This window comes from Alosa sapidissima, chromosome 1, assembly GCF_018492685.1.
Source record: "Alosa sapidissima isolate fAloSap1 chromosome 1, fAloSap1.pri, whole genome shotgun sequence".
Lineage (NCBI taxonomy): Eukaryota > Metazoa > Chordata > Actinopteri > Clupeiformes > Clupeidae > Alosa > Alosa sapidissima.
Window position 1 is genome coordinate 5875450 of NC_055957.1, and position 22946 is coordinate 5898395.

General features: G+C 40.4%; 1 protein-coding gene and 1 long non-coding RNA gene across 2 annotated transcripts; both read left to right on the forward strand.

Moving 5' to 3' along the window:
- The first annotated feature begins 7753 nt into the window (after positions 1-7753).
- On the forward strand, positions 7754-11420 carry LOC121718762. The gene is made up of 4 exons (XR_006034004.1): positions 7754-7804; positions 8787-8820; positions 10217-10282; positions 10837-11420. It is a non-coding gene; the product is annotated as an uncharacterized LOC121718762 (long non-coding RNA).
- A 2525-nt stretch (positions 11421-13945) lies between these two features.
- On the forward strand, positions 13946-18608 carry LOC121719945. Its single transcript, XM_042105723.1, has 2 exons — positions 13946-18080; positions 18242-18608. Exons 1-2 carry the CDS (start codon positions 13946-13948, stop codon positions 18259-18261), a joined length of 4155 nt encoding a protein of 1384 aa, XP_041961657.1. The 3' UTR covers positions 18262-18608.
- The last annotated feature ends 4338 nt before the right edge of the window (positions 18609-22946 follow it).

The following is a 22946-nucleotide window of genomic DNA, read 5'->3' on the forward strand; positions in this document are numbered from 1 at the left end:
TTCCCTGGGACACACCAATGGCGGGGACTGCTGAGGCTCATCCGCTCATCTGCCAGCCACACAACCTATCGAACCACCTGTACCAGACGGAGAGCCTGCTGAGACCCCTCCTTTTTCATTGGTGGTTGTGGTGGTGCAGAGGGACTTGTACTTGTCAAAGAGCCTATTCAGAGTAATGGACCTCCACCAGTCTTGCAACCAATAGCGGTTACCTGTAACAGTCAGAGCCTGTTTAGGCTCATGAACCCTCATCAGCCTTGGTACCTGCTGAGATTCATGTAGCTGATCTTGGCCATCTGCCACAGCACTACCAGACAGTATTATAAAGGGCAATGAGCTGTAGTAGATGCCATCTACTGACTACCGGTAGATGCCATTGGTATAGGCCCATTTAGTAATACAAGCGAATTAGAAATAATTGGGGATTTAACAACTTCATGTTTTGCACTTGTGTGGTCAAGTATTTATATATGTTTTTGCATTTTGTCCGTTTTATTTTTTACTATTTTGGGCATGTTTGTTTTTTGTTTTGTCATTGTTTTGTATGGAACTTTCTTTTTCTTACATTAAATTTGATACAATAATTCTAAAAAAAATATCATACTATCATACTATCCAGGAGGTTAGTTTTCAGGTTATTTGTTTGCATAATATCATGCAATTTCTACCTCAGCAATTGGAACACTTATTGTTAATAATGTTTTGATTATAAACCAGAATAATTCTGGAAATGTGTTAATATGTTTATATCTTATGCAATTGAGTAGAAAACGTGTCATGAGAATCACATGAGAAATATTATGAATGTTTAAAGATTGTTTTGTCTACCAGAGTTGTAGCAGATTATCAATGACTGCAATAATGACTTTCAGTCCATAAATAGCCTGAAATGTAACCGACTAACCACACTTAGAGATTAACTTAGCTAAATGTGAAGGATTTAATTACATATCACTAGCTATGCTATAATCAAAGTGTTATTAATAAAGTACACATACTTTGTGCCTTATCTTTCTTTAGTAAAAAAAAGACTTTGATTATTCAGTGACTTTTTTAAATGAATGAACTTAAACATGTCAAGTTTTACATCCTTATACATGAACTGATATGAATAAAAATGACATTGACGTCAAACATTGGCACGTGTTGGCCAAAATAAATTGTTCAATATTATTACACAGCTAGTGAGTTTTAAATACAAATACATCAACAATTACAAGCCAAAATGTATTTGTGTATTTTTGCTACTTGTAGCGCACCCTTGAGGTCAAAGGTCACCAAATGTCGTGTGCCACCTCAAAATGGGATCCCGAGTCTGCGTAGTAAGTTTGGTATTGATGCATTAAAGGAGTGCTCCCCAAACTACGGCCCGCCACCTCATTTTGGGTGGCCCCCCAAAACATGTCCGTGGTATATAGCATCTGGCCCGCATGGGAGTACGACATTGTCAAACTATAACCTCCGTAATTTCCCCCATTCATTCTCTATGGCAGGGGTCTCAAACTCAAATGAGCTGGGGGCCAATTCTGCCAACGTCATCTGATTGGAGGGCCGGCTATTTCTGAAAATGCAATGTTCTTTTTTTCAAATACCACACAAAATGGTGTGGTATTTGAGCTTCGCTGCTTGGCCCCCAACTAATTTGTGGATCCATACTCGAACCTGCTCCAAAGTTTAATAATAAAAATCATCAAATTAATAATAAAAAAAAAAAGTGCGGATGCGAGATAGAAGTGTTTATCCGACGAAATGGCAAGAATCTTACGTCTTTATCATCTGTAATTAATAACAAACAAAAAACAGTAGTGGCAGAGCGTAGCACTAGCAGTGGCAGCTATAGGGTCAGAGACTGTGGCAGAATTATTGGTCTGTCTGCAAGTAGGTGACAGGGTTCGCATAACTGGGTTTGATGCATTTGAACCATTACAATACAACTGCATTAATTTAAAAAAACATTAACCCTTTAGGCGCCAGGTTTAAAAAAAAACATCATTCGATTTTTACATCAAAATTTCAAAAGGCCATGGCTTGAAAGTGGTCAGAGATAAAGTCCTACTGTAAATGTGAAAATCATTGAGTATGAACAAAAGTTTATGAAGGGGGTAAATTTACACATCTAATTTGCATATTATGACGTCACTGAATGACAACCACCTCGAATTATGCACATTTCAGTAAATACTGGATGTTGAACATATATTTGAGCAGTTTTGCTTACTTTTTTGTCATTTCACCCACATAACACCCGTACATTTCGCGGTCATTTTGATTTTCATCTTATCAGTGGCAATGAGATTTGACTAAACACTGAATAACATCATCATTTAATTTAGAAAAATCACTAATTTTGCTTGTTTTATTGTGCTTGGTGTAATGACTGACATTCAGAAATATGGCAATAAATGGCTTTAGTTATTAAGTTAGTTTAGTTAATTTAGTTTAGTTAAGTTAGCAACATTTGTAGCCTCCTGTAAATAAACGTCTCCCCAATACTTGCCACTTCCGTGGATTTTGTCATGTATAGCCCGACCACACAATCATAATATAAACTAGATCTGCAAAATGTGGACATAACAAAATGGTAGTGGCAAAGTGATTTGCGAGAGACCATCTTTGACTTTGAGAATGTACAATGTCAGCCCATGTTAGCCAACCAGTGGTAGCCCATTGTTAAGCAGCAATTAGAATACTTATGTAGCAACATTCCAAACACAAAAGTGTGACGGTACGCTTTTACGGATAGTTAACGGCCGTCACACCAGTGTGACGGTACGTTCTTAAAGGTTAAGCAGTCACAGCAAGTTCCATGCCATACAACCCAAGATTGGCTGAGTTACAAGGTCAAGTTTCACATCAAAACATAACTGATTTTGTGGGGCTGAACCAGGGCTAAGTGTCGCCGCCCCCTCCCCCAGCCAGCCCACCGCCGCAACCGCCTCTGCCCATCCCACCCCGTCCCACCCTTGCACGCACACATTAGAATGAACTAGATGGAACTTGCTGTCATCAGTTTCACATCAAAAATAAAAGATTGACTGAGATATGATCACACTTGCTGTGATTTAAACACAGAGGTCAAAAATTGACGTCATAGGGTGTGTTGAACTCGGCTTGGCCCAAGGATTCCAATGATACCTCATTTTGCCATTCGGGTCAACAGGTCAAAAGTTACGTCCGTAAACACAAGTCCAGCTTTGGCCTGTTGGTGGCGCTAGAGCGCTTGAGGTGCCGGCATGAAACTTGGTGAAATGAATTATTGGACTGTCCCCAATTAGTGTGCAAAATTGTATAACTTTTTACCAGACGGTTCTATGGGCTGCCATTGACTTCCATTGCAAAATAATGCGCATCAGCAACTACTGGCCAAAATGCATTTTTGTCAATTACGGAGCCCCCTAGAGGTCAAATGTCACCAAATTTCTTGAGCGTCCTCCCGATGTGGTCTGAGTTACATGTACTAAGTTTGGTTTTGATACATGAAAGCGTTCCTGAGATATGAAATCACTTCCTGTTTGGCGGCTTCGCCGCAAATCTTGATTGGCTGGTACAGGCCAAAGCTTCTGTCAATTGTTCCAGAAAGCAATGCACTCATCAGGCATGGTCTGAAGATGGTCTCTGCCAATTTTGGTGAGGAACAGATGAAATTTGTGACCTGCCAAAACTTTTTTGTGTTTTTGATTTAATCCAATATGGCGGCCGAATCAATTACGATGACATCACAAGTTGGCTTGGGTTGGCCTAAGGACCTTCAACAGTAGTACCAGACACCACTAGTGGGTTTTAATTCTAAGCACAACTGCTGCTACAGGCCAAAAGGCATGTTTCTTAATTACAGCGCCCCCTAGAGGTCAAAGGTCACCAGATTTCTTGAGCCTCCCCCTGATTGGGTCCTGAGTCCATGTACTAAGTTTGGTTATGATAGATGAATGGGTTGCTGAGATATGAGCTCACTTCCTGTTTGGCGGCTTCGCCGCATATTTCGATTGGCTGTTACGGTCAAACGGTTTGAGTTCCGAAGACGAAAAGTGATAACTTTTGTGCGGCTTGGTCTGAAGAGCATGTGTGTCAAGTTTGGTGACGATCGGACAAAATTTGTGACCTGTGAAGTTTTAGTTTCACTTTCACTAAAATCCAATATGGCGGAAAATCCATCATGGCGGAAAATGACGTCATAGGGTGCGTTGAACTCGGCTTGGTCCAAGGATTCCAACGATACCTCATTTTTCAAAATCGGGTCAACAGGTCAAAAGTTACGTGCATGAACGCACGTCAAACTTTGGCCTGTTGGTGGCGCTAGAGCCCTCGAGGTGCCGACATGAAACTTGGTGAAATTAATCAATGTACTATCCCCAATCAGTGTGCCAAATTTCACAACTTTTTACCAGACGGTTCTATGGGCTGCCATAGACTTCAATGGCAGAGGAAAGATGTTAAATAATAATAATAAGAAATCATAGAAACACAATGGGTGCCTTCGCAGCTTCGCTGCTTGGCCCCCAATAAATATAGCTGCAAGCAGCAATGAGGGGGCCAAGCAGAATAGGCCGGAGTAGCTACGGCGACAAGATAGAACTCAGCAGACACCCGCGATCAACAGGGCTGAAACAGGGCTGAGTATTGCCACGCCTCCGCCAGCCAGCCCCCCCACCTAATCACCCTAGCCCGTCCCACCCCGTCCTGCCATGCCCTTGCACGCACGCATTAGAATTAACTGGATGGAACATGAGGTCATCAGTTTCACATCAAAAAATAAAAGATTGATAAAACACATCAGCAACTACACATCAAAATGCAATATTGCTAATTGCAGCACCTCCTACAGGTCAAAGGTCACCAAATTTTTTGAGCGTCCTCCTAATGGGGTCATGAATCCATATAGTAAGTTTGGTTATGATACATGGCAGGGTTGTTGAGATATGAGCTCACTTCCTGTTTGGCGGCTTCGCCACCAATTTTGATTGACTGTTACAAGCGAATGCTTTTGCCAATTGTTCCAGAAAGCAATATATTGATAGATTATGGTCTGAAGATGGTCTCTGCCAATTTTGGTGAGAATCCGCTGAAATTTGTGACCTGTGAAAACTTGTACGTGTTTTTGATTAAATCCAATATGGCGACCGAATCAGTTACGATGACATCACAAGTTCGCTTGGGTCGGCCTAAGGACCTCCAACAGTGTTACCAGACACCACTAGTGCATTTTAATTCCAAACACAACAGCAGCTACAGGCCAAAAGGCATGTTTCTTAATTACAGCGCCCCCTAGAGGTCAAAGGTCACCAGATTTATTGAGTGTCCCCCTGATTGGGTCCTGAGTCAATGCACCCAGTTTGGCTTTGATACATGAAAGGGTTGCTGAGATATGAGCTCACTTCCTGTTTGGCGGCTTCGCCGCAAATTTCGATTGGCTGTTACAGCCGAATGCTTCTGTCAATTGTTCCAGAAAGCAATGCACTGATAAGGCATGGTCTGAAGATGATCTCTGCCAATTTTGGTGAGGATCCGCTGAAATTTGTGACCTGCGAAAATTCGTACGTGTTTTTGATTAAATCCAATATGGCGGCCGAATCAATTACGATGACATCACAAGTTGGCCTGGGTCGGCCTAAGGACCTCCAACAGTATTACCAGACACCACTAGTGCGTTTTAATTCTAAGCACAACAGCAGCTACAGGCCAAAAGGCATGTTTCTTAATTACAGCGCCCCCTAGAGGTCAAAGGTCACCAGATTTCTTGAGCGTCCCCCTGATTGGGTCTTGAGTCCATGCACCAAGTTTGGCTTTGATACATGCAAGGGTTGCTGAGATATGAGCTCACTTCCTGTTTGGCGGCTTCGCCGCATATTTCGATTGGCTGTTACGGGCGAACGGTTTGAGTTCCGAAGACGAAAATGAATAACTTTTGTGAGGCTTGGTCTGAAGATCAAGTGTGTCAGATTTGGTGTCGATCGGACAAAATTTGTGACCTTTGAAGACTTTTTAGTGTTTTTGATGAAATCCAAAATGGCGGAAAATCCATCATGGCGGAAATTGACGTCATAGGGTGCGTTGAACTCGGCTTGGTCCAAGGATTCTAACAATACCTAATTTTTGACAATCGGATCAACGGGTCAAAAGTTACGTGCGTGAACGCACATCCAACTTTGGCCTGTTGGTGGCGCTAGAGCGCTCAAGGTGCCGGTATGAAACTTGGTGAAATTAATCATGAGACTGTCCCCAATCAGTGTGCCAAATTTCAGAATTTTTCACCAGACGGTTCTATGGGCTGCCATTGACTTCAATGACGGAAGCGTAATAATAATAAATATAGCTGCAAGCAGCAATGAGGGGGCCAAGCAGAAGGTTCAGCAGGTCAGATTTGCCATGCAACTCAATGCCGTGGCATCAGGCATATAGCATTAAGCAGTCACAGCAAGTTCCATGCCAAACAACCCAAGATTGGCTGAGTTACAAGGTCAAGTTTCACATCAAAACATAACTGATTTTGTGTGGCTGAACCAGGGCTGAGTGTCGCCGCCCCCTCACCCAGTCAACCCACCGCCGCAATCGCCCCTGCTCGTCCCACCCTGCCCCACCCTTGCACGCACGGCATGCATTAGAATTAACTGGATGGAACTCGCTGTCATTAGTTTCACATCAAAAATAAAAGATCGATTGAGATATGATCATGCTTGCTGTGATTTCAATGCCCCCATAGAGGTCAAAGGTCACCAAACTATTTGTGCATCATCAGGATGAACCAGACGGTTTTATGGGCTGCCATTGACCTCCATTGCAGAATAATGCAGCAACTACAGGCCAAAATACATTTTTGCCAATTCCAGAGCCCCCTAGAGGTCAAAGGTTAACAAATTTATTGAGCGTCCTCCTGATTGGTCCTGAGGACCATGTACTAAGTTTGGTTTTGATACATGAAAGCGTTGCTGAGATATGAGCTCACTTCCTGTTTGGCGGCTTCGCCGCAAATTTCGATTGGCTGTTACAGGCGAACGCTTCAATCAATTGTTCCAGAAAAAAATACACTGATCAGGCATGGTCTGAAGATGGTCTCTGCCAATTTTGGTGAGGATCAGCTGAAAGTTGTGACTTGCGAATACTTATTCGTGTTTTTGATTAAATCCAATATGGCGGCCAAACAATTATGTTGATGTCACAAGTTGTCCTCTGTTGACCTAAGGACCTTCCACAGTATTGTCACAGTATTCTAAGCACAACAGCAGCTACAGGCCAAAAGGCATTTTTCTTAATTGCAGTGCCCCCTAGAGGTCAAAGGTCACCAAATTTGTTGAGCATCCTCCTGATTGGGTCAGTAGTCTGTATACTAAGTTTGGTTACGATACAGCTTCAATCAGATGTGTTTTCAGATATATGTTGGGTGCAATAATGGTGTGACTGTTACCAAATGTTGGAGCCTATGTAATGTCAATAAAATACAAATATTTTTGTCTGACTTTATCCTTTATTCACATTTCTTTTTTTTAATCATGCAAATTAGGCCTACCACATTTTATGCAGATATTGCCTGATTTGCTGAGTCTGGATATGAGATTTCAGAAAACTTGCAATACAACAATGATGTTTTTTATGATAGTAATACGTTTCATGGTAGTTAAGTTTCATGGTGATATTTGTTTTTTAACCTATCACCTGTAATCTCTAACCTTTCCATCAAATGTATTTTGTGTGGAAATATTTTGATGTCGAGAATGGCAAATGAAGTAGGGACTTTTATTGTGACGAGTATCATCCAGTATCTCGTCTGTGACATCTACCATCTTTCTTTTAGCTGACTACAACTGTCGAGGTAAGACGCAAAGTTAACGTCTCCAGAAAATGAATTGATATGTCTGTATATTTGGTTTTGATCTACTTATAACAGAATAGGCACACAAAAATATGAAAATATGTCTAGCTGAGGTGCATCTGGAGAGCCACCTTTGTTAAATGTGTTAGCAGCTAACGTTTTAGTGTCACACTATGAACGACAAACGTTAACGTTCAAGTTAGGCAGACAGGAAAGGTAGCAATTGTGTAAAAATGAATTAGTAACTTTAATAGCCTAACGTTACATAAAACATATTATCCTATGGAAGCAGGCAATGTGTTGAGAACTGGCCGTTATCTCATGAAATACGTTGTATCGTCGAATTAAGTTTACATCATGCTGGCATGATGCTTCACGCCATGATGCAGGCTAACGTTGTTAGGCACGTTTGATTGTGAGCAATTAACTTTGTGGTAACGTTAACTGAACTCATTTTGAATAGATTCTAACTGTGTTGGAAAACGTTTTTCGGTACTATAACCTTGGTTGAGTTTTGGAGTCATGTCTGATCTCGAAAGCCGTTTGGAATGCAAGTTAACCTTAATGTTAGCAGAGCCCATTTAGACATTCTCTGCTAAATCAGAGACAGACTTCTAGCAGCTAAGTTATAGCTGCGGGAGAACATAGCAAACCCGTAGGAGTTGATTAAACAAATGTATGGCTCCGTTTCATGTACACCGTGTGTAAAGGCAGGTAACTATGTACAATTCTTAACAAATTAAGTAATTTAATTGATCTTAAACAGAGGATGTGAAGTTATTCTAGGTTAAATTGGTCTTGTTTGGGTGGAATGTGACCGAGGCTGCTAAAATCATAGCTATGAATTCGTAGGTTACGGCTAAAATACTCTTTTACAATTACAAGCAAAATCACTCGTTTGTAAGCTCAAAGTACATATCTATGTAATTGTAAATGCTAAGTTTGTATCTTTCATAAACTATATATGTTAAATGTTTTCCAGATTTTGGATTCCTTTTTGAGCAAGTTAATTGAAGGTAAGTGTTAAATGTTTCAGGGCTTTTATGTACAACTTCTAGGGAAATTTTGAAACTTTTATGCTGCATTGCCTGCAAAATGTAAAACCGTAATGCTAGTAAGAAATATGCCATATGTTGATCTGGAATAATTACAGCTGTGCTTGGCCTTGTGTATGGCATTGAAATGCCTTACAGTTCTGGACAGAAAAGCTAGTATATTACACTGATATGCGCTGATTCAGAGTAATTTCTATGGCCTCAGAGTAGAAAGTCATGAGAATCACTGCAGGGACTCCTGCAGTAGTTTTCAGTGGTGATGTGTGGTATTATTTGGGTTATGGATGAATGTGGTGTGGCATGCATATGAAAGCAAGGAAGGAGGATTTAAGAGGTGTAGAGGGAAACATTACTGCTGTATTGGAAGTTAATCCTAACATTTGGTTAATAGTCTGATTTGTATACCGGGATGCAGGTTGAAGTGGGTTGCTGGGCTTTGGACAGAGATGCTCACATAGTTGCTCATCCTGAGCTTGGATTAGTTTTATTCCTGTCTCGTATGCTTTGTACTTTAGGTCAAGAATGTGTATGCCTAACTAGGGTGTAGCTGTAAATGTGTGCAATAGGTTCCATTTCATGGTAGTTGTGTGTAGGCTTAGTGGTATGTAACAATCCTCCAGATGTTAATTTGTTTAGCAGATTAACAATAGCTATAAAGCTACATATCACCCCTTTTGATAAATGCAGTGTGGCCTACCCTAGCAGGAAGTGCAAATTGAAAGTAACATTTGCCTACTGCCCCCATCAAGGCAAATATTTCAAAAAAATATAAATATCCTTGATTAGACTATGTTGGTTTTTGTGGAAAAGAAAATTGGCGTTAGTCCTGGTTTTAGTAGTGGGCAGTATGCAGTCAGATAGGTCACCATAGGCATATTTGGATTTGCTACGGATGGATTCACAAATAAATAAATTACATTTGGCAAGATACTTGATATACAGGCTAAATGCAAATGGGCTACGCCAATGCAATTATTTTACATTAACAAAATGCAGAAAAATATAACGGATTGAAAATAAAGTAGGCAGGTATGTCAGTCATTTTTATTGTTCGCAATTGGTGTACTGGCATGTTTAACTGTTAGCTGCAGTGCAATGTTACATTATGTGTAAGTTAAGTACAGAACCGACTGTGCAACCAGATTTTTTTCTGTGCCCTTAAATCTTTTAACTTGGGCGCATAAGTGCTCCTGGAATTTTTTTTTTTTTTTAAATGTAGAGCCCTGTCTTAAGTTCAGAAGTTAAAGAGTCTTTATGATGTAAATATGTACATTGTTATTGCCTGTTTATCAGAACTGATGAAAGTATTAGTGGTAACTGTATGATATTTCTGATGTGTTTTCTGTGCGTTTTGCAGATGCCGTGTCCAAGCAAGCGGTCCAGGGCGGCCAAGAAGAGAAAGGCTGACTTGAGGTCCACTGAGGTCAGGCTGTTGAGCTTTACTATCTGTCCTGATGTATTATGAGTGTTTAATAGGAAACATGTAATGTTGGACACATTTGATATGTTTCTCCCAATTCTTATTTACAGTAGTTTTTATGTTTGCTTGAAATATGCCGCTTACATTTTGAATGTATTTGATTTTAATGAAGGATGTGCTGCATGTCTAATTTAAAGGAGAAATCCAGCGAGTGCTTACATAGATCTACGTTTCTCAAGGTGACCAAGTATTGTCGGTACAAAAAATGAAAATGTTTGTTTTTACCGGTAGCTGCTGGTTGTAGCAACTCGAGCTAGGAAAAACTGATTGTTTTGATTTTGTTTCATACCAACAGTACTCAGTGACCTTGAGAAAAGGAGACCTATGTGAAAACTCGCCATATTTCCTTTTGAGAAGTTGCTGAATATTTATGATCTAAATATATTTACATTACTGTTCTGAAAGTATGAGTATATTAGTTGCTTTAATGATGGAATTATTAAAGAAGTATGGTATGTTAGACTTGGTAACTTTATGATGGGTTTTCTGTGTTACAGGTGCCGAGCAAGAGGTCCCCGGTGGCGCAGGTTGACTTGGTCTCCTGTGACGAGGTTGGGCGTCCTCGTAAAAAAGCCCACACACAGTCTTCGGACGCTATACAGTCTTCGGACTGCCAGTTACAATGCCAGTTACAATGCCAGTTACAATGCCAGTTACAGTCTTCGGACGCAATACAAGCAAACTCTACCAACTCTCAAACAAACTCTACCAACTCTCTGAATATGTGCCATGACAATAATGCTACTGATTGTTGTTTTTTGAATGAATCTGTTGACTTCCCAGAGAGATCTGTGCTGATGGGGTCCTTTCATCAAGGCGATTCACGGTTTGGAAATGTGCGCAACAAGCAGTGTGGTGCCATCAGCTTGACTGCTGTTTTGAAGTCCAAGATGAAGAACGTGTGGAGCTGGGAAACTGGAGATCTTGATGATGTTTTGATTAAGGGAACTGTTCTATACAGGTCAATGAGTGCACAGGGTAAAATAAGAGACCATGGAAGGGGTTACATTGCTGTGTCTGAATTACCTAGGCAATATGAAGTGTGGAATTGTGATTTTGCAATAAACTTTGCTGAATCTTACACTGGATTTATTCACGTTGATGACTATGACCATGCTTTGCGTGATGTTGCCATGCCTTTTGATGTAGCACTGCAGCGGGCACTGTTTAGCAATGATGCTTGTTTGTTAACCATTTGTGCTAATACATTTGCTATAGTGAATGCAGGAGCAAGGTTTGCCTTTGTTGATTCACATGCAAACAGGAACGTCAACCAGAAAGGTCAGAGGACAAGTTGTGTTGCATACTTCAGCTCTGTACAGGCCATGATCACATCTGTTTATGACTTTGCACGATCTTTTGGCGTAAGCACACCACGGTTTGAGGTAACGAGTCACAGCAGTAACTCATGCAACCGCTCAGATGACTGACTCATCCAGCTGCGCAACAAGCTCTGTGAATTACACAGTGCCCGGTAAGGATGTTAAACAAAACGTTTGCAGACCTCTGTATGTACATGAAGTTGGCGTAACTCTGAACAGAGATTGTGCCTCAAAGGACGAAAACAGAAGCTGTGAGTGTAATGTAAGGAAACCAGAGACCAAACAGGATAAGCAGTCATTCAATGAAAGTACAACAGACGATGTCATTCTTGTCAATGTAGAAACACACAAACAGTCTTTAAAGCGTAATCTGCAGGCAACTGATGAGGTCATCATAAGTGATGTAAGATTTCACAAACAGGTTTTTAAACCTTTAACTCGTCATGACCAGGATGCACTGTGCACATGTTTAGATCTTCAAAATGAAAATGTTTATTTAGGCCTAATGGCAACCACTGATCTCGATGACATGGGATGTCCCTGTAAGATAAGAAGCATAAAACCTGACGGGAATTGCTTTTACCGTAGCCTAGCCTTTAGCATTTGTCACAATGAAGACAAGCATTTGAAAATAAGACGGGCTGTCGTGAAACACCTTCAGAGAAACAGCACCAAATTTGAAACATATCTGAGGGAAGAATACACATCTGTGCAGGACTATGTGACTAAATCAAGAATCTACTACTGTGGTTCATGGGCAAAAGAGATTGATATTTTTGCTGCTGCTGACTTATTGCAAACAAGTATATTTACTTTCAATGATGGAAGATGGAATATGCACAGACCTATGGACTCTCAGACATGTAGGGAGAATTGCGTCTATTTAAATCACACTGGTAATCATTATGAAGTTGTTGAATGTGTACAACACAAAGATGCAGGAAGGCCTTGTGCAGGAACATGCCAGCCAGTCAAGATTGATGCCAACTTGAGGCCACAACGGAAAAGAAAGTTGAAAGATGAATCAGAAAATGTGAAAGCAAAGAAAGAACGCCAAAGATATCAAAATGATAATTACAGACGGAGAAAACTTCAGTATGACAAAGATAAGTACCATAAAGATGAGCTTGCCAAACAGACTAAGCGTCACTGCTCTCGTGACTATTTTCTAAAGAAATACAGAACAAATATGGACTTTAGGAAATTCGTGCTTCAGCATTTTCAGCGAAAATATCAAACTAATCCAACATATCAGAAATTACGAAGTGTTTATTTTCAAAAGAAATATAAGGAAAATACAGATTTTCAAGCAAAGGTACGAGAGTATTCCAAAGACAAATACAAGAGAAATCAGAAACATCAGAATGCTGTCCGTGCTTATTCTAAGGACAAATACAGGAGAAACCAGAAACATCAGAATGCTGTCCGTGATTATTCTAAAGTTAAATATAAAACAAACAGCAAATTTCAGAGACTTGTCCGTGATTACAGTCATATGAAATACAAGAAAAACATTGGATTCCAGAACAAAATTAAAGAGCATAACAAGAGGAAGTATCAAGAAAATGAAAACATCCGTTTAAATAAAATCAAAAGAAGTCGTGAGAGTTGTTTAATATGGCAAAAGAAACAGGAAGACATTGGCCTAACTATTGATCATTTTCGTCAGGAAGTCAGCTGTGGTCCTGAATATGTATGCTCAGTATGTCACCGTTTACTCTTCAGGAAGCAAGTGGTTAAGTGTAAAAGACATTGCTATGAAAGAAAAGGAGCAGAAGTGACTGCATTGGCTAATAGATGCATAACATTGCAATATTTACATGTGTGTGATGTTGAATGTGATCAGAAATGTAATTTTTCTGATAGTCCATCAAGCAAATTATGGATTTGCCATACATGTCATCGTAAAATACTTGGAGGAAAACTTCCCGAAGAGAGTGTTACCAACAACATGCATTTGGATGATATTCCAGCGGAACTTAAATGTCTGAACTCTTTGGAACAACATCTCATTGCACGTCACATTCCCTTCATGAAGCTGTTGTGTTTGCCTCGAGGCCGCCAGAGAGCTTGCCATGGTCCTTGCGTCTCAGTTCCAGTTAATAACGCAGGTGTGACCAATATACTCCCAAGAAATGAATGTGATGACAAGATGATAAGAGTGAAACTGAAACGCAAGTTGACGTATAAAGGTCATTACGAGTACATGTATGTCCACACTGATCGTGTCAGAAATGCACTGAGGTATTTGATGGCAAACAATAAATGGTATGGTGATGTGACTATGAATGACAAATGGGTAAACTCTCTGAATGGCACTGACCAGCATGAGGAAAGTACCAAACAGGAAACACCTGCTAACAGTGATGATGACAATGTTCCTGAAGAGCAAGCAGAGGAAGATGTCACTTATATCAAAGACCAGAATGGGCTTTTGTCAGATACATCATTACAACCTGTCGATCTGGGTTCAGAGATCATTGATCAGAATTTTCAGGATATACTTAATGTGGCACCAGGTGAAGGTAACAGTCCAGTGAGGTTGCTGTCTGATAAAACCAACGAGGCAAAATGTTTCCCTGTTTTGTATCCATCTGGTGGACCTACATTCCATGATGAAAGAGAGTCCAAAATAACTCTGTCAAGGTACCTGAATACACGCATTCTGAATGCGGATGGGCGTTTTGCACAGAACACAGACTTCATTTTTTACGCACAATACATATCAGAGGTGCATCAAGTTGTATCTGGTGTATCAGTGGCATTACGCAAAGGTGGCGGCAACTCCTCTCTGAAAGACGCATCACCAGACATGTTGTTGAACTCAGAGTCGTTGGGTAAAATATTGCGCAATGATGAAGGATACAAGTTCTTACGAGGAATTCGTGGCACACCTCCATACTGGATGTCAGTTCAGAAAGATTTATTTGCCATGATAAGACAACTCTCCATACCCACGTTCTTTGCATCTTTTAGCTCTGCAGATTTGAGATGGCCTGAAATGCTGAATTCTATTCTAAGAATAGAAGGTAAACAAACGTCTGTTGATGATCTTGACTGGTCTGACAAATGTGGACTCATACGTCGAAACCCTGTGACAGCAGCAAGAATGTTTGATCACAGATGGCATTGCTTTCTCCGTGATGTAATCATGTCGCCAGCAGAACCCATAGGGAAAATAAAGGACTACTTTTATCGTGTTGAATTTCAACAACGTGGTTCTCCTCATGTCCACTGTCTCTTTTGGGTTGAAAATGCTCCCAAGATTGATAAAGAGAGTGATGATGAAGTGGCACAGTTCATAGATACATACATCACCTGTGAAATTCCACCAGAAACAGATGCAGAGCTTTATGAGGTTGTGAGCAGCGTACAGAGGCACAGCACAAGACACTCTAAGACTTGCCGCAAGAAAAACACAGTGTGCAGGTTCAACTTCCCACGGCCACCATCAAGCTGTACTTTCATCACAAGAGGCGGTAACTGTGAGGACTTGAAGGGCAATGATGACGATACAAGTTCTAGTGCAATAATAAAGAAAGTTAAAACTGCGTTGACCATGCCTGACATGAATTTTGATACAGCCGATGCATTTTTTGAGTCTCTTGGGATAGATCAAGGTTTGTTTGAAAAGGCGTACAACATATGTTCCAAAAAGAAAAGCATTGTCCTGAAACGAAATCCTGGAGACATTTGGGTGAACCAGTACAACAAAGACTTACTCCGTGCTTGGCAAGGCAATATGGATATCCAGTATGTCACAGATGCCTTTTCAGTTGTGGTCTACATACTGTCGTACATCACAAAAGCAGAACAAGAAATGGGTTTGCTCTTACAACGTGCTCAAGACGAGTCAATGAATGGCAACCTTGATGCAAAAGCAGCATTCAGACAGCTTGGAAGTGTATACCTACACAACAGAGAAGTTTCAGCCCAAGAGGCAGTGTATCGATTAACACACATGCACTTGAAAGAATGCTCTCGTGATGTACAGTTCATTCCAGTTGGTGATAATCCTGTTAGGATGAGTTTACCTCTGCATTTACTCCAAAGTAAAGCCCAATTCCAACAGTGTAATGACGAAAGCAGCATTTGGATGACCAATGTGATCGAGAGATATAAAAGCAGACCTCAGAATGAACAATTTGAGGATATATGCCTGGCCAGTTTTTGTTCTGAATACAGAGTTCTATCAAAGTCACAGGTTCCGACTGAAAGAGATTCACATGACATTATACAGCTCAATAACAACTGTGGCTTTGTGAAACGAAGGACCCGGACTGAACCTGCTGTCGTGAGGTATCCCAGATTTTCTCCCACAAAAAACCCAGAAAAGTACTTCCATTCATTGCTGCAACTATTTTTGCCTTACTATGAAGACTGCCACCTCAAACCACCTCAGTTTGATACATATGAGCATTTCTATAAAAATGGTGCAGTGAAATGTGGTGTTGATGTTCAAAGAGTGCAGTCGATTGTGGATACCAACAAAGCTTTATTTGAAAAAGAAAGTGATGAGATTGACAGAGCTAAAAAGCTGCTGGAAGACAAAATTGATTTGGAAGATGCCTGGGCTCAGATATGTCCTGAAACAGAAAGGGAGCGTCTTCGTTGTTTGGATCTGATGAAAGAAAAAGTTGTAGATGATGAAGGTGATGATAATGACAAACTCATTCCTGACCTGACAGCAAACCCACAGACTACATGCACTTTGGAAACAAATCATGTGTCAATGCCCAGACAGGATGCATTGCATTTATTGCGATCATTAAATGAAGAACAGTCTGCCATATTCTATGCTGTTCGTAAGTGGTGTTTGCAGAAACTGTTTGGACAAAATCCTGAACCGTTGCGATTATTCATTACTGGTGGAGCAGGAACGGGAAAAAGCCATTTAATCAAAGCGATACATTACGAATCTACACGGCTGTTGTCACAGATTGCTGAAAATCCTGAGGACCTCACTGTGCTTCTAACAGCACCTACAGGAGTGGCTGCATATAACATTGGCGCTGCAACAATTCACAATACATTCTCCATCGGTGCAAATGTCAAACTGCCATATCAACCACTAGGTGATGAGAAAGTCAATTCTTTGCGAACCAAAATGGGCAGCTTGCAAATTCTGATCATTGATGAAGTGTCCATGGTCGACCACCGTCTTTTGGCCTACATTCATGGTAGACTGCGTCAAATCAAGCAGACTGGTGATTATTCCTTGTTTGCAAAAGTTTCCCTGATTTGTGTGGGTGATTTTTTCCAACTCAAGCCCGTGAAAGGCACGCCTCTTTTTGCTGAAAACAAAGGAGCCAACCTTTGGGACAATAACTTTGAGGTTGCAGAACTGACTAAAGTTGTTAGACAAGAAAATGCAGCATTTGCGGAAATGCTTAATCGTCTCAGAGTCCGTAAAAAGAACGAACCTCTCACCGACTGTGATGTTCTCACACTGAGGCAGCGTGAAACTGGTGAGGAATCTACAGACATTCATGTGTATGCTACAAATGCAGAGGTTGATGAATATAACGTGAAGAGACTGCAAGAGACCTGCCCAGACGCAATCAGCATACGTGCTCAAGACTTTGTCCGAAATCCCAAAACTGGAAGAATGGAACGGAAAGTTGGCTTTCACACAAAGGTTTTCAACTCTTGCTTGCCTAAATGTGTTTCGTTGGGTGTTGGAGCAAGGGTCATGTTGAAGAAAAACATAGATGTGTCTGATGGCCTTGTCAACGGAGCATGTGGCACAGTCGTGGAAATCATTCATAGTCAACAAGAGGATGACATACCTGCAGCTATCCACGTGGAGTTTGAAGACCCTAATGTAGGAAAGATCCAGAGGTCAAAAGCAAAAAGGTTTTCTGAACGTTCAACGATAGTGGAAGTGCAAGAGGAACAAGTGGCTAATAATGGTGGAGTACGAAGGCAACTGCCGATTAGCCTGGCCTGGTCAGTAACTGTACATAAATGTCAAGGGCTTACTGTTGAAAGGGCTGTTGTATCACTCAAGAAGATCTTTGCTTCAGGGCAAGCATATGTTGCATTGAGTCGTGTGAGAACTCTCGGTGGGCTGATAATTGAGGACTTCAAAGAATCTGCCATATTTTGTGATAACAAAGTAGATTCGGCTATGAAAAGCTTGCCTGAGTTTAACTTTGGAATGTCTGTTTCATCCAACATGAACCCTGTGTGCACAGTAGCACTTCACAATGTGCAGAGTTTGAATGCTCACATTCAGGATGTTCAATCCCACAAAGCCCTCATGAACGCTGATTGTATTTGCTTAACAGAGACATGGCTCAATGTAGACACTGAAGAAGAGCCACAACTTCCAGGATACGTCTTCAAACACAATCCGAGAGGAAACTGTTACGATGACTCCGAGCCAGCCTTTGCAGCGCTGAAACATCAACAAAGAGGTGGAGTTGGTGTGTATTGTTCAGAAAACATTGATGTGCAGGTGTCAATTCCAGAAAGATGCAATTTGGAATGTCTGTATTTTGAAATACCTCATGCAAATTTGATTGCTGCTGTGTTGTACAGGCCCAACTCTTATAAGATTGACATGTTTCGAGAACAGTTATTACAGGTCATCTTTGAACTTGAGAAGCATCCAGGGATGAAACTCATCATGGGAGACTTCAATGAGGACATCTTTGTATCGTCTACAATTCTCAAGTTACTGGAACGGCATGGGTACACTCAACATGTGCAAGCAGCTACAACTGAAAAAGGTACATTAATAGATCATGTCTACATTAAAGGCACAGAAGATGTTGTTGTTGAAGTTGTGCAGACATACTACAGTTTTCATGAAGCGATACTGATCTCACTGTTCTAATGTTTTCTGTGATTAATAATATTTGTCTTTGAATAGGTAGGCATTTATGTTCTGGCTATGTTACACATGACGTCATTATGAGTTCACTTCATATTCCGTCCGCTAAGTGGGGTTTGGGTGGGTGGGTGGTGGCAAGGAGAGAGCATACACTGGACGGTCCTTGCAAGGGATGGGAGGGGTATGGGGGCCATTTTCCAAAAGAAGTTGCAAATAACGGTAGGCCTAAAGATATACAGATGAATATGTAAATATCAGGAAGCTATACAGTTGATTTATTATCTAGGCAACTAATTTTTGTTTTTAAGTCAGCAGATCATTCCTTAATTGTCTAAAGCATTTTAGACTATGTCTTGTTAATGTTTGTCAAATTATTTCATTTTGGTTACATTACACCAACATTACACCAAGTTATGCGTAATGCTTTAAATGCTAAAAAGAATCCAAATTAAAGTTTTAATTAATGGACAGACATATCACTCTATTGAATGATTTTATCTTTAACATTATTGTAAAACCTTAACATTATCAGTGAATTACAGTTAAGACGATAACAGTCAATAACAGCAAACACAGCAGTTCAATTTTAGTGTACCAAAAAAAGGATAACAGTAAAATAAAATTAACCATATTATTTGACACAGATATCACAGTCAGTTGAAGACTGGTATTATTATTGCAACACTGAGTTAAAGGACAACAATACCTCAAATCTTCCATGAAGTGAAAGAATAAATTATGTATGAATGAATTGTCTTGAGATTATGTAAGAATGGTGAAAACAAACAAAGGAAACAAATCTTAAGTGCAACTTCTTTTGGAAAATGGCCCCCATACAGGGAACTTTTTTGTTCAACATGTTTATGAATTATGGAATTATACCAAGTGGACAGTCATGCCATTGCTGTTTATCATGCATATCGAAGGTGTCCAAATCACCACCAATTTGCAGCTAAGCTACAGTTTTCAACAGTTGTGTGACACAAAAAGTGTACCTGGTTCACCCTTATTGGTGTCATACTGACAAATGCTTTGGTACAGTACAGTAAAATCATGATACCATGAAGATCACTTGAGATGCTGATTACAGACAAACTCTTGTCATTTACTGTGGGATCAGTTCTGTTCCCTTTAAGCTGACACAGGTCAGAGGCCCAGCCTCATCTCGCTGCAACACCACTATTTCTTGGAAAAGGGCAGAATATCCAAGGACATTCTGTTTGGTGGAGTTGCCACCAGCACCAGGGCAGTTGAAGGACATGAAAGCCATGGACAGCAATGCAGTCTGCTGAGACAAGCATGTGAGTAAACACGCTTGCTGGAGATAGGTGATGTGTAAAGGGGGAAATTCAGAGGACACAGTCAGAAGAATACCATTTGGATTAAAAAAAAAAAAACCCAGCAGCAACAGCCATTATTCCTGTGTTGGGACTATACAGCCATTTTTTGCAGTGATTTCTATGTCTACGAGACTGACAAGTGGCGTCTTAGCACTGTGTATCTTTCATACCAATTGAACTGAATAATAATATTAATAATAATAATAATAATAATAATAATAATATGTTTATTTTACTGTATATAGCGCCTTTCTCAAACCCAAGGTCGCTTTACATAGTAGAAGGAAAACACCTTACCATTTTTGTCTGAGTGATGAAAATACATGTTAGCAGTCATTTACATATTCAGCACTGTCCACTTGGTATGCAGTTCTGTAAACAGGGTCTAATACACATGGTGAATCAAAGTAAATTGCATTGTTAAAGTAGTTAAAATATGTATCAGTTGATTATTTTATTTACAAATCTGTTACAATATATTGACAGACTTTAGATAAATATTTTGTTTATGTAAAAATGCTATGTTTTGACATGAAGAATTCAGAGAAGAAAGTTTATTTTTGTTTCTAAGTTTTAGATTGGGTGAGGACAATTCAGTTGGCTACTTAATCAACCCAGGACAATTTTCAGCCATTAGTCCTATACAACTACTTGAAATAAGACATATTTAATGGTTTAAGTTTTATTTTTTCTGCCTGTGTGATACGTTGTTCATTTTCCATTTGGGCCTGATTTTGTATTAGGCTGTTCTTTTGTGTTCTGTTCTTTTGTGTGGGACTGATTTGTTTTAGCTGCGACTGTGCTATAAGTATTTTGTTATCACATCACAGACTGTAGATGGTGTGTAACATGTTAGGCCTACTTTACTTGTTGATACATTGAATTAACTATTTTTATTTTGTTTTGTTTTGTTATGTTATTATCAATTATTGTGAAGTATGTTTTGGCATGGATAATTACAAAGAAGGAAAAAGTAGGAAGAGTTATTGATATTATATCAGAAAAGTTACTTATGCTCTATGAATTTCATTTCATATTGGCATATGGAATCTGTTCACTAACATATTGCTAAATTTCACTGCTGGATCTGTACAATTAACCACCACAAAACAATGGACTGAATATGGAGTGCAAGAAGTCCTACTTTATAAGACAAAACTAAACCAACCACTACAGAGGTTTGGAGTCGGAAATGCCGTCATGCTCTCCTGACATATTGACATTATGTGAGTATCCATTATATGATATATATAACTGTACATTTTTTTCAAGACAGACATCCTAATTCGGATTCATGCACTTTTGACAGGATGTAAACTTTAAGAAAAAGACATGTTGGTTTATTTTACCTGTGTAACAATAGCATGTAGACCTTTATTGTAAATGTACATCTGCTGTCAAATAACCATACAGAAAATGTTGGCCAAGGCCCAGCAACGTAGCCTTTCGAGTGACCTGCACCAGACACAGGACATGCTGAGGATCACGGACATCCACCAACAACGCAGCCTTCCGAGTGACCTGCACCAGCCCTGCTGTGGATCACGGACATCTGCCAGTAACGCGGATCACGGACATCTGCCAGTAACGCAGCCTTTTGAGTCACCTGCACCAGTCAAAGAGCCTGCTGAGGATCACAGCCATCCACCAGCCTCACAGCCTTCTAAGTGTCCTACACCAGTTCTACTGAGGATCACGGACATCAGCCAGCCCCACAGACTTCCGAGTGACCTGCACCAGTGCTGCTGCGGATCACAGACATCCGCCAGCAACGCAGCCTTCCCAATGAACTGCACCAGTCACAGAGCCTGCTGCGGATGACAAACAACCGCCAGCAACACAGCCTTTCGAGTGACCTGCACCAGACACAGGGCCTGCTGCGGACCACGGACATCAGCCAGCAACGTAGCCTTCCCAAAGAACTGCACCAGTCACAGAGCCTGCTGCGGATGGTGGACATCTGCTAGCCATGCAGCCTTCCGAGTGAACTGCACCAGACACAGGGCCTGCTGAGAATCACAGACATCCACTAGCAATGCAGCCTATCAAGATCTTATATTAAGGTTATGTAAGTATCTGTGTTTTTCTTTTGCCAAAAGATGCAATCTAAATGTTTATGCATATTTAGTAGGATGTACATTTTATACACTATTAATGAATAGACATTTTGCTTTCTAACACCTGTGCAACAAAATAATGTATACTTTTACTGTAAATTTACATGTGCTCTAAAACTACCTCACAGATCATGTTTACCAAGTCTCAAAGAATACCTGCTGAGAGACTTCAGAGCTGAGATGTGGCCACTGCCACAGGTACAGTATGCACAGAGCTTGTCCATGCGTCTGTTCCCTGGGACACACCAATGGCGGGGACTGCTGAGGCTCATCCGCTCATCTGCCAGCCACACAACCTATCGAACCACCTGTACCAGACGGAGAGCCTGCTGAGACCCCTCCTTTTTCATTGGTGGTTGTGGTGGTGCAGAGGGACTTGTACTTGTCAAAGAGCCTATTCAGAGTAATGGACCTCCACCAGTCTTGCAACCAATAGCGGTTACCTGTAACAGTCAGAGCCTGTTTAGGCTCATGAACCCTCATCAGCCTTGGTACCTGCTGAGATTCATGTAGCTGATCTTGGCCATCTGCCACAGCACTACCAGACAGTATTATAAAGGGCAATGAGCTGTAGTAGATGCCATCTACTGACTACCGGTAGATGCCATTGGTATAGGCCCATTTAGTAATACAAGCGAATTAGAAATAATTGGGGATTTAACAACTTCATGTTTTGCACTTGTGTGGTCAAGTATTTATATATGTTTTTGCATTTTGTCCGTTTTATTTTTTACTATTTTGGGCATGTTTGTTTTTTGTTTTGTCATTGTTTTGTATGGAACTTTCTTTTTCTTACATTAAATTTGATACAATAATTCTAAAAAAAATATCATACTATCATACTATCCAGGAGGTTAGTTTTCAGGTTATTTGTTTGCATAATATCATGCAATTTCTACCTCAGCAATTGGAACACTTATTGTTAATAATGTTTTGATTATAAACCAGAATAATTCTGGAAATGTGTTAATATGTTTATATCTTATGCAA

Bases quoted from the DNA above. Each gene is read 5' to 3' on its own strand.
- LOC121719945 (XM_042105723.1), top strand. From the start codon at position 13,946: ATGAATGACAAATGGGTAAACTCTCTGAATGGCACTGACCAGCATGAG. The intron at 18,081-18,241 runs GTGGAGTTGGTG...TTTCGAGAACAG, and splicing joins GCTGAAACATCAACAAAGAG to TTATTACAGGTCATCTTTGA.